This window comes from Gambusia affinis, linkage group LG04, assembly GCF_019740435.1.
Source record: "Gambusia affinis linkage group LG04, SWU_Gaff_1.0, whole genome shotgun sequence".
Lineage (NCBI taxonomy): Eukaryota > Metazoa > Chordata > Actinopteri > Cyprinodontiformes > Poeciliidae > Gambusia > Gambusia affinis.
The window spans coordinates 20,803,871-20,815,555 of record NC_057871.1 but is presented as its reverse complement, the minus strand read 5'-3'; the positions used below and the strand labels follow the sequence as shown (position 1 = coordinate 20,815,555).

At 41.2% G+C, this 11,685-nt stretch overlaps 1 protein-coding gene and 1 long non-coding RNA gene across 2 annotated transcripts; both read left to right on the top strand.

The window, feature by feature from the left end:
* Window positions 1–258: 258 nt before the first annotated feature.
* LOC122829578 lies at window positions 259–2,631 on the top strand. Its single transcript, XR_006370393.1, has 3 exons — window positions 259–424; window positions 1,641–2,065; window positions 2,182–2,631. It is a non-coding gene; the product is annotated as an uncharacterized LOC122829578 (long non-coding RNA).
* Window positions 2,632–7,065: 4,434 nt separating this feature from the next.
* Window positions 7,066–10,102, top strand: LOC122829562 (keratin, type I cytoskeletal 13-like). Its single transcript, XM_044114223.1, has 8 exons — window positions 7,066–7,674; window positions 7,974–8,056; window positions 8,137–8,293; window positions 8,369–8,530; window positions 8,657–8,782; window positions 9,394–9,624; window positions 9,734–9,747; window positions 9,830–10,102. Exons 1-6 carry the CDS (start codon window positions 7,261–7,263, stop codon window positions 9,616–9,618), a joined length of 1,167 nt encoding a protein of 388 aa, XP_043970158.1. The 5' UTR covers window positions 7,066–7,260; the 3' UTR covers window positions 9,619–9,624; window positions 9,734–9,747; window positions 9,830–10,102.
* Window positions 10,103–11,685: the final 1,583 nt, after the last annotated feature.

Here is an 11,685-nt window from a genome sequence, read left to right as displayed (position 1 = left end):
TTATCTGTATTCCTTAATGATTTGACCTGAGGGGATTTTCACCCTTATTTATTTTATTAATAAAAATCCCTCTCACATCCTGTTTCAGTGTACAGCTAACCACTGAAACCAGAAACGTGGCTGATGCCGTGGGAAGTGAGGCCTGCAGAACTTTAGATGTTGTTCAGGGATGTGGAGGTCGGGGTCAGGGACCTCCACATCCCTCATATGTCTGCAGTATGGCCGTTTTCCTATGTCTACTTCCTGCAGGACAAAGAACCAGGCCACAAAGCTGAATTCGTCTTCAACTGGTATCCTGAACATGACAGTGATGAGTTCACTGGTCCCCACTGGCAGCTACTGGTCTCCACAGTCACCAGAACAGTGTTGAATCTGTGCCACAATAATTTTAGGTAGCTCTGAAGGCTGAAGGGAGTTTGACCAGGTAATTACAAAATGGACCAACTAAGAGTAGATTATTTTGGTTTAAGGAGGTTAACTGGTGTAGGGATCAGCAACATGTGGCTCTGGAGCCACTAGTGGCTCTTTGGACCTTCTACAATGGTTATTGGTAACTTTGAATTAAAGTGAAATAATTCTTTTAAACATAAGTAATTCAACGTATGTCCAAGCTGAATCTGTAACAATGTACAGATTGTTTTCTGTACATTGAATAACTGGATTGAATTTTCACAATGATGCTAAAAGAGCCAGTAACTTTTTTTTTCTTTAGATGTTAATTTTTTATTTTTTTTTAAGCTGGAAACTACAAATATTTTTTTCCCCACAATATCAACATTCTTAAAAACATGCATCCATCTTCTTTTTTACAAAGGTTTTCTGTTTTTATTATTATTAATTAAAATCTCCAAATAGAAATAAAGTAGCAGTTCCTGAGCTATCAGAAATGTAAGTTGTCTTTTCTCAAAAGTTTACGTAAAATTTTAGTTTACTCTAAACTTCATTTAGCACAAAAGGCATAAATGGCTCTTCTTACTGGAAACGTTTTAGAGTCCTGAACAGGAGAAATAGGACAACGGATCTTCCATCGTGTATCGCAACGACCTCACGGCTCGACTCTGAGTCTTACAAGTTAACAGGAACGTTCCCTACACACCTTACAGCGTGAAAGGAAGAGTTAACTCTCGTTGTCTTCAGTAATCTCCACGATTCAATCAGAAGTCTGCTTCATAGTGCCACCCTCCTGCACTCAGTCATTAATCACAATTTACTTCCTTTTCAACTGTTCGTGTATGAAGAAAGTTTTTCTTTCTCCACATAATGATGATTACAGCACCGTGAACTGCCATTAAGGCTAATTTAAACCATTATGTCATTCACATGATAAAACTTACACTATGAAAATTGGTCCTGGTTTTACTTTCTCCATCTTTTCAGACTAAATAACTTTTTTTTAAAATACGTCTCATCGATTGCATCTGTAGAGCAGGACATTAATCTCAGAGGGGAAATGTTGAAACATGACAACATTTTATTCAACATCCTGAATAAGGTTTTATTCAGGATGGAGCAAAAGCTTAATGTGATTTATTAAACTGTCACCACTGTTTATTTAACGTCAGAGCCATTTATAATAATCCACAGACATTTCTGCTGAGACAGACGAGGAAAGAGTCCAAATCTCTGAAAAATGTTTGCAGTGATAGTGGAGAGTCGGTGTCGGTGTCTTCTGTGGCTGAGATTTTACTCAGCAGTGACTCATGAGGTTGCTTCAGGTGAAAACGCCCAGCTACTCTGACTGGCCCAAGAAGACATGAGCTTCTCCACTTCATTAAGATCAGTCGTTGTCAGGTCATTACAAATGAGGACTGTGTCTCTACCTGCCAGCTTCTCAGCACCTGTGTCAACGCCGGTTCTCACAGTGACTCAGTTACAGCTTTGGTATGATACAGAGAACATTGTCTGCAGACTCTGAGGAAGCCAGAAAAAGTCTCCTCTGCCTCAACAACACCCAGTCGACACAACTGCACCTCCCTTCATTTGTGTGTTTCTGTTTACCTCTGAGCCACTAGCAGGAGGTCTTTTGTTCTTCACGGGGATCCAGAGGAGTCCTGCTTCTCATAATGTGAGTTCTGACAGGCCAGCAGAGATTATACGTTTCAACGGTGATTAGGAGCTACACAAATAAAACAAATTTTTTTCTCTCTCTCTTTCTCTCTCTCTCTCTCTCTCTCTCTCTAGTCTAGTCAAGGGCGTCCAGAGAGTCTCAAGCTGAACATTTTGGTTTGTAAATTATGAAAGGTTTCAACTCCCCAAACCACAAACAACAATATTTCACTTTGTTTAAAGAGAGTGGCCTAAACAAAGGAAACTAAAACAGTGAAAGGAATGGTTTGGAATAATAAGATATGCTGAGACGTGTGTATCTTCCTGAAATGATGCCGTTTTCAATTCGATTTACACAACACAAAAGAACGCAGCAGCCTGAGAGTATATCGTTTTCACTTCTTATGTTATTATAGCATTAATCAAAGAATCAGCCAAACAGAAAGAAGGACAATGACCCAACATGCAACCAGAGCTGCTACAATGGTCCAGTCAAAGTCCAGTCCCAAATACAATTGAGAATCTGTGGCCAGGTTGTTCATAAGTGCAATCAATTCAATCTGATTCAGCTAAATCCTTTTTGCAAAGAAGAATAAATTAAATCCCAAAAGTTCAAAGCAGGTTGAACAATCACAAAAAACCTCAGCATAAGATTGTTAAACACGAAATAAAATTTTCTTTAAAAAAAAAAACACTTGTCCCTTTTCTCTTACGTCACATTCAGACCTTTCTTAGGATTGATCTCTTACATAAAATCCCAATAAAATCCCACTGAATTGATCAATTGTGAAAAAATTCAAGATTTTTTTTTTCACCCTAAACATCTGCACCCATTGATCAGATGATGCTGCAGAAATGAAATTGTGTGTTTGCTGCAGAGTGCGGTTAAAGGAACCACAGCACAAAGATCAAGGACATCAGAGCGGAAACAAAGGTCTGATTATGGTTGTGAAATGTTTATAAACAAAGTGGGATTCAATTCAAAGCAGCGTTGTTTGGATACTCAGGGAGTGTTTATAGAGAAACAATCATCCTAGCAACAGTAAAATAATGGTTGAGACTCAATCTTCATAAAGTTAAACATGAAATCCAGTGTCAGTGGAAGTGGCTTAAGAAAAATGCTCTTCAGAAACACAGAACACGTTGATAGTGGAGTTTACATACCTGAATATTGATTTGACTTTCAATAAGTCTTGGAAATCCTGCCATCCTTCCAGAGTTTTCACAAAAAGATAAAATCAGTTTCAGAATCTTCCGTAAGAACCACTATTGGCAGCAATAAGTTTCTAGATGAACTTAAAGACACTTTGAGAAGAAGAAGGGTTCTTCTTCTTCAAACTTTATTAAACCAGGATAAAACTCCTTCAGATTAAAGGTCATTTTTACAACAGTATCCTGACAGCCATACAGATAAAACAGTTAGTTATAAAAACACAGCACAATGTCAATAACATCATTGTTGCTATTCATCGTTCACGTTTCATCATCAAACTGAAGGTTTTCTTTCAGTGAAGCATCTGGACGTCACAACATTTACATACTTTGGACAGAAATGTCCAGGCAAAGAAAGAAAGAAAAAAAGGGATTTTAGTTAGTCTTAGACCAAAGCCTTCAGTGTAAGAAAAAAGATTTTAACATTAAACCTAAATGTAGCAGGTTGCTGATGCAGAGGAGCTGATACCGGTCCAGTATGTTCTGGTTGTTCTGGAGAATTTTAAACTCTAAATTTCTTTAGCAGTGCTGATGTTTCTGGAACTGCTTGAGTTAGAAATATTCAGAATTTTGCAGCATTTATAAGACAAAATAATGACGTTTTTGACAAACCCCTTCATATGGAGTGTACATAAGAAGTAGCAGAGTCTAAGTGCATTGATGTAGATGAGGAAATTGAAAAGACAATAATTTCATAGAGGCCAAAGGAAGATGCATGTAATCCCTTGATGTTTCTGCTTTTTTTAAATGGTTGGTTTTTAGTTTCTTCTCTAATTTAAAGTGTAGTTTTTGGCTCAGTTTGCCCCTGAAACATAAACATCCCATTAATAAAGATATTTTATTGGCCTCACGTGACTTAAACAACCTTTGTGTGCATCTAAAATGTAGATCCTAAAATAGATTTTAGAATTGTTTTTTTCATTTAGCATTAAGCAATGCGGAGTATATTGCACTAAAGCACCATTCATGTCACCTAAAGCTCATTGATCTGCAGCATGTGCCACACTTTGCATAGAAAGCATTTTCATGCAGCCTCAAAATTTGACTAACATATTCAGACGGTGCTGCTTGTGAGAACTTAACTGTCTGCAACAGTCTCCTCTGACTCGTTGCCGACTCGTTATCAGGCCATGCAGTTTAGTGAGTGTTGCTGCTGCAGAGAGCTGCCGGTTTGTTCGGTTTTTCTACTAATGTTTTTAGTAGAAACATTCTGTTTCCAGAATGTTGCTCTGGAAACAGCGAGCCACATTTCTAGTTTGTCCTCCATCATATTGGCAAGTAAGTTTATGCTTTTCAGTTGTCCTTACTGTTGATCAGTCAGCAAATAGTAAATTATTCAGATATTAGGCCTGCAGCACAACAAATAAAGAGACCTGTTTGTTTTGTTTGGTTAACCTGACACAACAGACAACCATAACATTATGGATAGATCAGCAAATCAAATGTTTTATTAATGGATGATAAGCGTCACATAAAGCTGTTCCCGTAAAGTGTTGGAAGAAAGTGTTGCAGTCCGGTGTGTTGGTCACATCACCTGTAAAATTGGGTGGACCTGCTTAAAGCTTAAGTGGCTTAAGTGCTTGGTGAAAGGATTCACACCCACCAAACGATTTGCAGAATTTGTCACACTGCAAACACAGACAGTGCTGTCATTTACTTGGACTTTTCGCAACAAGTCAGCAGAAAGTGGTTCATATTTGTTAAGTGGAAGGAAAATTGATAGTTTTCTAATTGGTGTAAAAAAATAAGACTGGAAACATGCCCTGTTCACTTGTATCCACCCCACTTTGTTTTGATACTCCTAAATCAAATCCAGTACAACCGCATACGTTCACTAATGAGAATCCACCAGTTTGTGATGTAAATTAAATCTAAATCCAGTTGTGAACTCCTCAGAGGCCTGGGAGAGGAAATTGGTGAACAAATGGCATCATGGAAACTCAGAAAGCAGGTCAGGAAAAAGGTTAAAAGTAGAAAACAGTAATCCCACGCTTTCAAAAGAAAGCTGTTCAGTTCAACGTTCAAAACCGAAAACATGCCAAGACTTGAATGTCCATCTAAACTGACTTAGATAAGCACTTTTTACAAGATAACTATCAGCCTTGCACTACACAAATCTGACATTTCTAAAAGAAAGAGAACAAAAAAAATATTTTATATAAAAAAAAAGGTTTGGTGTTCAGTTTGCCATAAGGTAACAAAGAAAGCAGAGAAAAGATGGAAGAATGCGTGCTTGTCAGATGTGAACAAATCTAAATTTTTGACTTGAGCGTGAACGTGTCAAAAAAACTAACAGTGCCAATCACTCTGAACGCACCATCCACATCACAAAACACGGCGGCGGCAGCATTGTACTGCAGGGATTTCTTTCTTTTGCAGAGACAAGCAAGCTGGTCAGAGGAGAGGAGAAGGTGGGCACAGCACAGACTCATCCAGGGAAATGACAAAAGGTTGGAGGGTTGTGAGTCCTGTACAGGGCAGTGTACAGTTTAGAACTAGATGTCTCATTTATATGGAGTAAATGGAAATATCATCATCACAGGATTTTAGTTTTAAAACCTATTTGCAAAAGCTGCTGCTCTCTAAAGCAGCAGTAGGTCATTGGTTTAAAGAGTGAACTCTGTCTTAAAAAGTTTCTTTTTTGGGCCGGAGTAAGTCAACACATACCAGAAACAAACCTTTGTCCCAAACTATCAGTGGGTCTTTAGGTGGACTAGATAAAGCAAGTTAACGAAGATTGATGAAACTTTGCTGACTGTACAGGAGAAAAATATGTCTGTTCTCCTCATGACCCCGGGTTGACCCCTGTTTGCCTGCATCACCCCACCCCCTGCCTGACGCCAGATGTTTCTCGGCAACAGAAACTGGCCAGAGCCCAACATGGAGATAAAGATACGCCTCTCTCTCACTTTCTCTTTTTCTCTTCCTCTATCTCTTTCTTTCTCTCACACGCATTCACATACCCACACACAAACAGAACTGCACACAGTTGACATAACTCAAGCCAGAACCATTGAAAATGGACGGCGAATATATGAAAATGCGTAAATAGGATGTACTGGGCTGAGAGGGGGATGTTGTGTTTGATACAGCGAACAATGAGGAGCTGAAGGGTTGCCTTGACTGAAAGCACAAAAAAAACAATGTAGGCTGGTGGTTCAAGGCTGGAAAAACTTCATTCAGGCCACGATCAATCAAAAGCTCAATAACTGCCTGCTCCTTTGATCAAACACACCGTGGTCAGACCAAGATAAAACAAGCATCTAATCAAACATCAGTGGTTTGTAACGCTGTGCTCCACGCCCATTTCCATGTCTTTTGTCTCTGGGTGACAGAAACTTTACAGTATATTGCTGGCATGTTTGCATCGCTTTCATAAATTATAGAATCACACAAGAGATTGATCAAAACTTTATGTCTTGAAAAACTGCAGTGAGACTCGATGTTTAACTTTAGATTTCCTGAGCTGTCTCTGGAGTTCATCATCATCATGATGGCTTCCTAACAGCCAAAGAGACATTTCACATTCTGCTTAGCGTTAATGTTGACTAACGGCGGGCCACTAAGACAGTAAATCTCCTCCTCTATTTGCACAGAGATGCCAAATGACTGGCGTGATCAAGTCGAAGCCTGCAGGTATTTAGGAATGCCTCATGCATGCATAGAGACAGCAGCACATGCAGAAATCCTAGCTGAGATCCAAACCAGCAGAACCCTCTCACACATTCCACAACGGTTTCCTCACAGGAGTGGAAAGAAACCAAAGACTGGCCTTTAAAAGAAAACAAATGGTGGTTCTGCCAAGCCCAGGGATAAAGCAGTGAGGAAACCTCCCTCCTTCCTCCCTTCCCACCTCCCTGCTGCAGTCCAGTCCCGCCTCCAGGCTGCACTATATCAACAGCCTGCCTCCCACTATCAAACTCCACAGAGCCTCTCAGTCCACAGCTGCCTAACGGTCCTCTCTCCTCGCGTCGTCTCTTGACCAGCAGATAGTCAGCCATCATGTATTACCAGCAGAGCTATAGCAGCGGCCCCTCGGCCATCACCCAACAGACCCGCAGATACACGTCCAGCGCTGCCCCCCACAAGGCCCACAGCGTGTCCGGCCTCAGCTTCAGGAGTGGCCCCCGCATCTCCTCCTCCTCCGCCCGGATGGTCTCCTCTGGGTTCGGCGGCATGGGCGGGGGTTTTGATCTGTCCGCAGGACTGGACCAAAGCTCCGTCCACCTGAACGAGAAGGCCACCATGCAGAACCTGAACGACCGTCTGGCCAACTACCTGGAGAAGGTGCGCTCCCTGGAGGCGGCCAACGCCAAGCTGGAGAAGCAGATCAGAGAGTACTACGAGAAGAAGGGCCCAGCAGCAGAGAGGGACTACAGCAACTACTGGGCCATCATCAACGATCTGAAAGACAAGGTATGAAGTGTTGCGGCCTTTGCAAGTCAAATATTTGCATGGTTGTTAATGATTATGAGGTGGAGCTTTGATAGGATGTGGAACCTGATGTCCTGCAGAAGTTTTACGAGTCTTGAACACGTTTTACATTTTCTGGGTCTTCAAAAGTTCATGCAGTACATAAGAAGTCAGAGTTGATGAAATATCTTTTTAACTCTGCAGTTTCATCTGTAGATCAAAATCAAAACCAATCTAAGGCACGTGACCTTTAATGAACAGCTCAAGGAATCCTAAGTCTTCATCTGTTGCTTTCTCTCCAGATCAACGCTGCCACCATTGACAATGCCAACATCCTGCTTCAGATCGACAACTCCAAACTGGCAGCAGATGACTTCAAAACCAAGTAAGACAAAGCTTTCAAATGAGGTCCAACTGGTACCAATTGCTCCATGTTGATGATCTGGATTTCTACGACCTGGTTAGATTCGAACACGAGTTGATGATGCGCCAGTCCGTCGAGGCTGACATTGCCAACCTCCGCCGCCTGCTGGACCAGACCACCTTGACCAAGGCCGACCTGGAGATGCAGATCGAAGGCCTGCAGGATGAGCTCGCCTACCTGAAGAAGAACCATGCAGAGGTGGCTGACACCGAACAATCTCTTCTACAGCCCTACACGGGGCAGCAGAACAGATCTAATCCCTAACTCTTTCAGGAACTGGCAGCAATGCGCTCTCAGCTCACCGGCACAATCAACGTAGAGGTGGACGCCGCACCTCAGCAAGACCTGAACAAAGTCATGGAGGAGATCCGCGCCCAGTATGAAACCATCACAGATAAACACCGTCGGGACCAGGAGGCCTGGTTTAATGAGAAGGTGAGGAGAAGTTCCCACAAACAAACAAGTTCATGTAAATGTTTGGAGGCTCGTTTTCTCTGCAGTCTGTATTTAAACTTCACAATCATAGAGACTTAAGAATGTGTGTGTGTATTTTTTATCCAGTCGACAGCCCTGAACAAGGAGGTGGCCGTAAGCACAGAATCCATCCAGACGTTCAAGACAGAGATCAATGACTTGCGGCGCACACTCCAGGGTCTGGAGATCGAGCTACAGTCCCAACTCAGCATGGTGAGCAAAAAACAGCCCCCAAAGCTCCCAAACCACTGCCTTATCTAAGCAAAAATTCCCAGGTCAAAGCCTGGTCAGGGCAAAATGAGGGAAGAGACAGGAGGTAATGAAGGGAGGATAAGCTAGAGCGGAGGCTTTCCTGGAGGAATGAAGTTAGCAGTGGGGAAGGGAGGAGTTTCTTCGCAGGAAGACATTTCACAGACATCTGTTCAAATTTTGAAAGTTCTTAAAAAAAAAAGAAAGTTTGAGGAAAGCTGAAGGAATGCTGAATAAATTGTAATCCTGCGGGTTATCTGTTCCCAGATGGTGTTAGTCACTCGCCACTCCCTGAATCAAACCTCCCTGCTGCAAACGCATAAATACATGCAGAATCCCATTTAAACCCAGCTGCTCTTTATCCTCTCATAAAGACAGAGGAGCTGCAAAGCAAACAGCCATGCCTTTGTGTAGGAACCTGCTGCATCCAGGGTGTGGCTGCAGCAGAAGATAACGCAAAACAGCCAGAATACACAATGAAAAGACTGTAATACCCCGAGACTTCATTGCAAGAAGAAACAATAATGAATACCTTTCTGGTTTTTTTCCTTTTTCTTTCTTCTGTTCTGTGACAGAAAGGGGCTCTGGAAAATACGTTAGCAGAAACAGACGCCCGCTACAGCGCCATGCTCTGCGGCTTCCAGAACACCATCAACATGCTGGAGGCAGAGCTCTCCAACGTGCGCGCTAGCAGCGAACAGCAGGGCCAGGACTACAAGATGCTGCTGGACATCAAGACCAGGCTGGAGCAGGAGATCGCCACCTACAGGAGCCTGCTGGATTCGGAAGAGTCCAAGTAAACCAAGGTGCATTGACTTTTTTTGTAAAAATCTTTTTACAACGGAAAAAGAAGCATGTAATGTATCCTCAGTGGATGTTTTCTTAAACTTCTCTCTCTTCTTGTTGTCATTTCAGACCAGTTGGCACAGGTAAGAGACACAGACCTGCACAAACACTTTCACCATAGCCTCCAACAAATTCTGTAATAATTCTTCTGTTTGTTTGTCGCAGGAGGCTCAGTGTCCACAACTAAAACTGTGGGTTAGATGGCCCGACTGGCAGGACAAGCTGTTCTCACACTCACACACACACACACACACACTATCCATTTAGTAAAAGCTGTTGCAATGAGATGAAAAAACTGTACGAAAGATTCCCAAAAAGAAAACCTTGGTGAAGAAGAAGAAGACTCAATGTACAGTACTGTGTATGTGTGTGTGTGTGTGTGTGTGTGTGCTCATGTAAGACTTGTTTGCCAAATAAAATCTGCCGGTTGAGATAAGAGTTTGTCTATTTTCTTTGACTTCACTTTGACATTGTTTTTCCATTACATAGTTTTGTGTTTATGCCTTCACCATGGCAACAGCTGCACTTTCTTGGGAGGTGGGATGTGGAGTTTTTTTTTTTTTTTTTGAGGAAATCTGTCTTACGTAATCAGGCTGCTGTCAGGAAAAGGGTGAACAATAGTCAAGAGTTGGAGTCTGGAAAGTATTAGGATCTGGAGGAAAGGCCACTCAGCTGCTTCAAAGTTTTGTAAAAAAAAAAAAGTTACATGGCTTTACAAATATTCACTCTCTCCAAACTATATCATATTTAATAAAATTAGAACAAGATATTTCAAAGTGTTGACTTGGATTTTTATGTGATAGACGCACACAAAGTAGGTCATAATGTCTTGTAAAGCCACTGTTTTATTTTTTTAAATTAGAAAAAACTATCCGCAACAACTCAACCCATGTGTGGAAGTAATACGGCCAAGATAAATTATCATTTAAATGTCATTAATTGTTCTTATTGAAAAGCTGAGGAAAACCTTACCAGCAACATGCAAACGTGAACTGTAGAATTTATTTATCCTTATTAAGGTTTTAATTAAAGCCTTTCTGATAACATGAAGCATTGTAAAAGATCTCAAGAAGCAGTCCAAAGAGTGCATCGATCCAAAGAGCAGATAAGAAACAAAGACATTGATGTCTCTCTCTATGAAAAAGGTCTATTAGGCCATTTATTAAGATTTGGGACACCAGCGAACCACAGTTAGATCCATTATCCACAAAGGACAAAAATATGGAAAAGTGATGAATCTCAGTCCAAGAATGCATCCATGACTCATCCAGAGGGTCACAAAAGAACCCAGAACCAGATCTGGGGCACTGCTGGCCTCACATGCTTTAACTGAGGTCAGAGTTCATGTTTTAACTAAAGGAAAAATCTGGCCTTCATGGAAGAGCTCCAAGGCGAAAGCCACTATAAACAAAAACAGAACAAAACCTTGTGTCATATTTGCAGAAAAAACAAAAACATCTTGCTGATCCCGTTTCATACTTTTGGAGCAATATTTTGTGGATTGATGAAAGTGGAGATTTTTACAATGTGTGTCTCATAACCTGTTGAGTAAAACTAATGCAGCATTTCAGAAAAAGAAACACCAAGGTAGTCAAACATGGTAGTGGTGTGATGTTCTGGTCCAGCTTTGTTGCTTCAGGGTCCAGAGGACTTAATGGACCCATCAACCCTGCTGGACAGAATAAAGGCTCTAACACAGCCACTTTACAATCCTACAAAGAAGAGTAAGTCAAAATTTCTCCACAGTGATGCAGATTGATAACCAGTTATCAAAATCTTAATGGCAGTCTTGGTCGAAAAGGGGTAACAAGCTTGGGGGTAGTTAGTTTTTTACGTGGGTTAGGTTGATTTGGGAAACTTTTTTTGTAAACTGCTTTTTAAGTTTGTTCTGAATGTTTCCTCAGATGATCTGATACATTTGTAGGGGGCAAAAACTTTATAAACCAGTCTGTAAAATCCCTTAAAATTAGATTACATTTGTAGTTGTAATGTGTTAACCTCTGGAAATACTGAAGGAGTTG

Bases quoted from the DNA above. Each gene is read 5' to 3' on its own strand.
- LOC122829562 (XM_044114223.1), top strand. From the start codon at position 7,261: ATGTATTACCAGCAGAGCTATAGCAGCGGCCCCTCGGCCATCACCCAA. The intron at 8,294-8,368 runs GTGGCTGACACC...TAACTCTTTCAG, and splicing joins TGAAGAAGAACCATGCAGAG to GAACTGGCAGCAATGCGCTC. The intron at 8,531-8,656 runs GTGAGGAGAAGT...TTTTTTATCCAG, and splicing joins AGGCCTGGTTTAATGAGAAG to TCGACAGCCCTGAACAAGGA.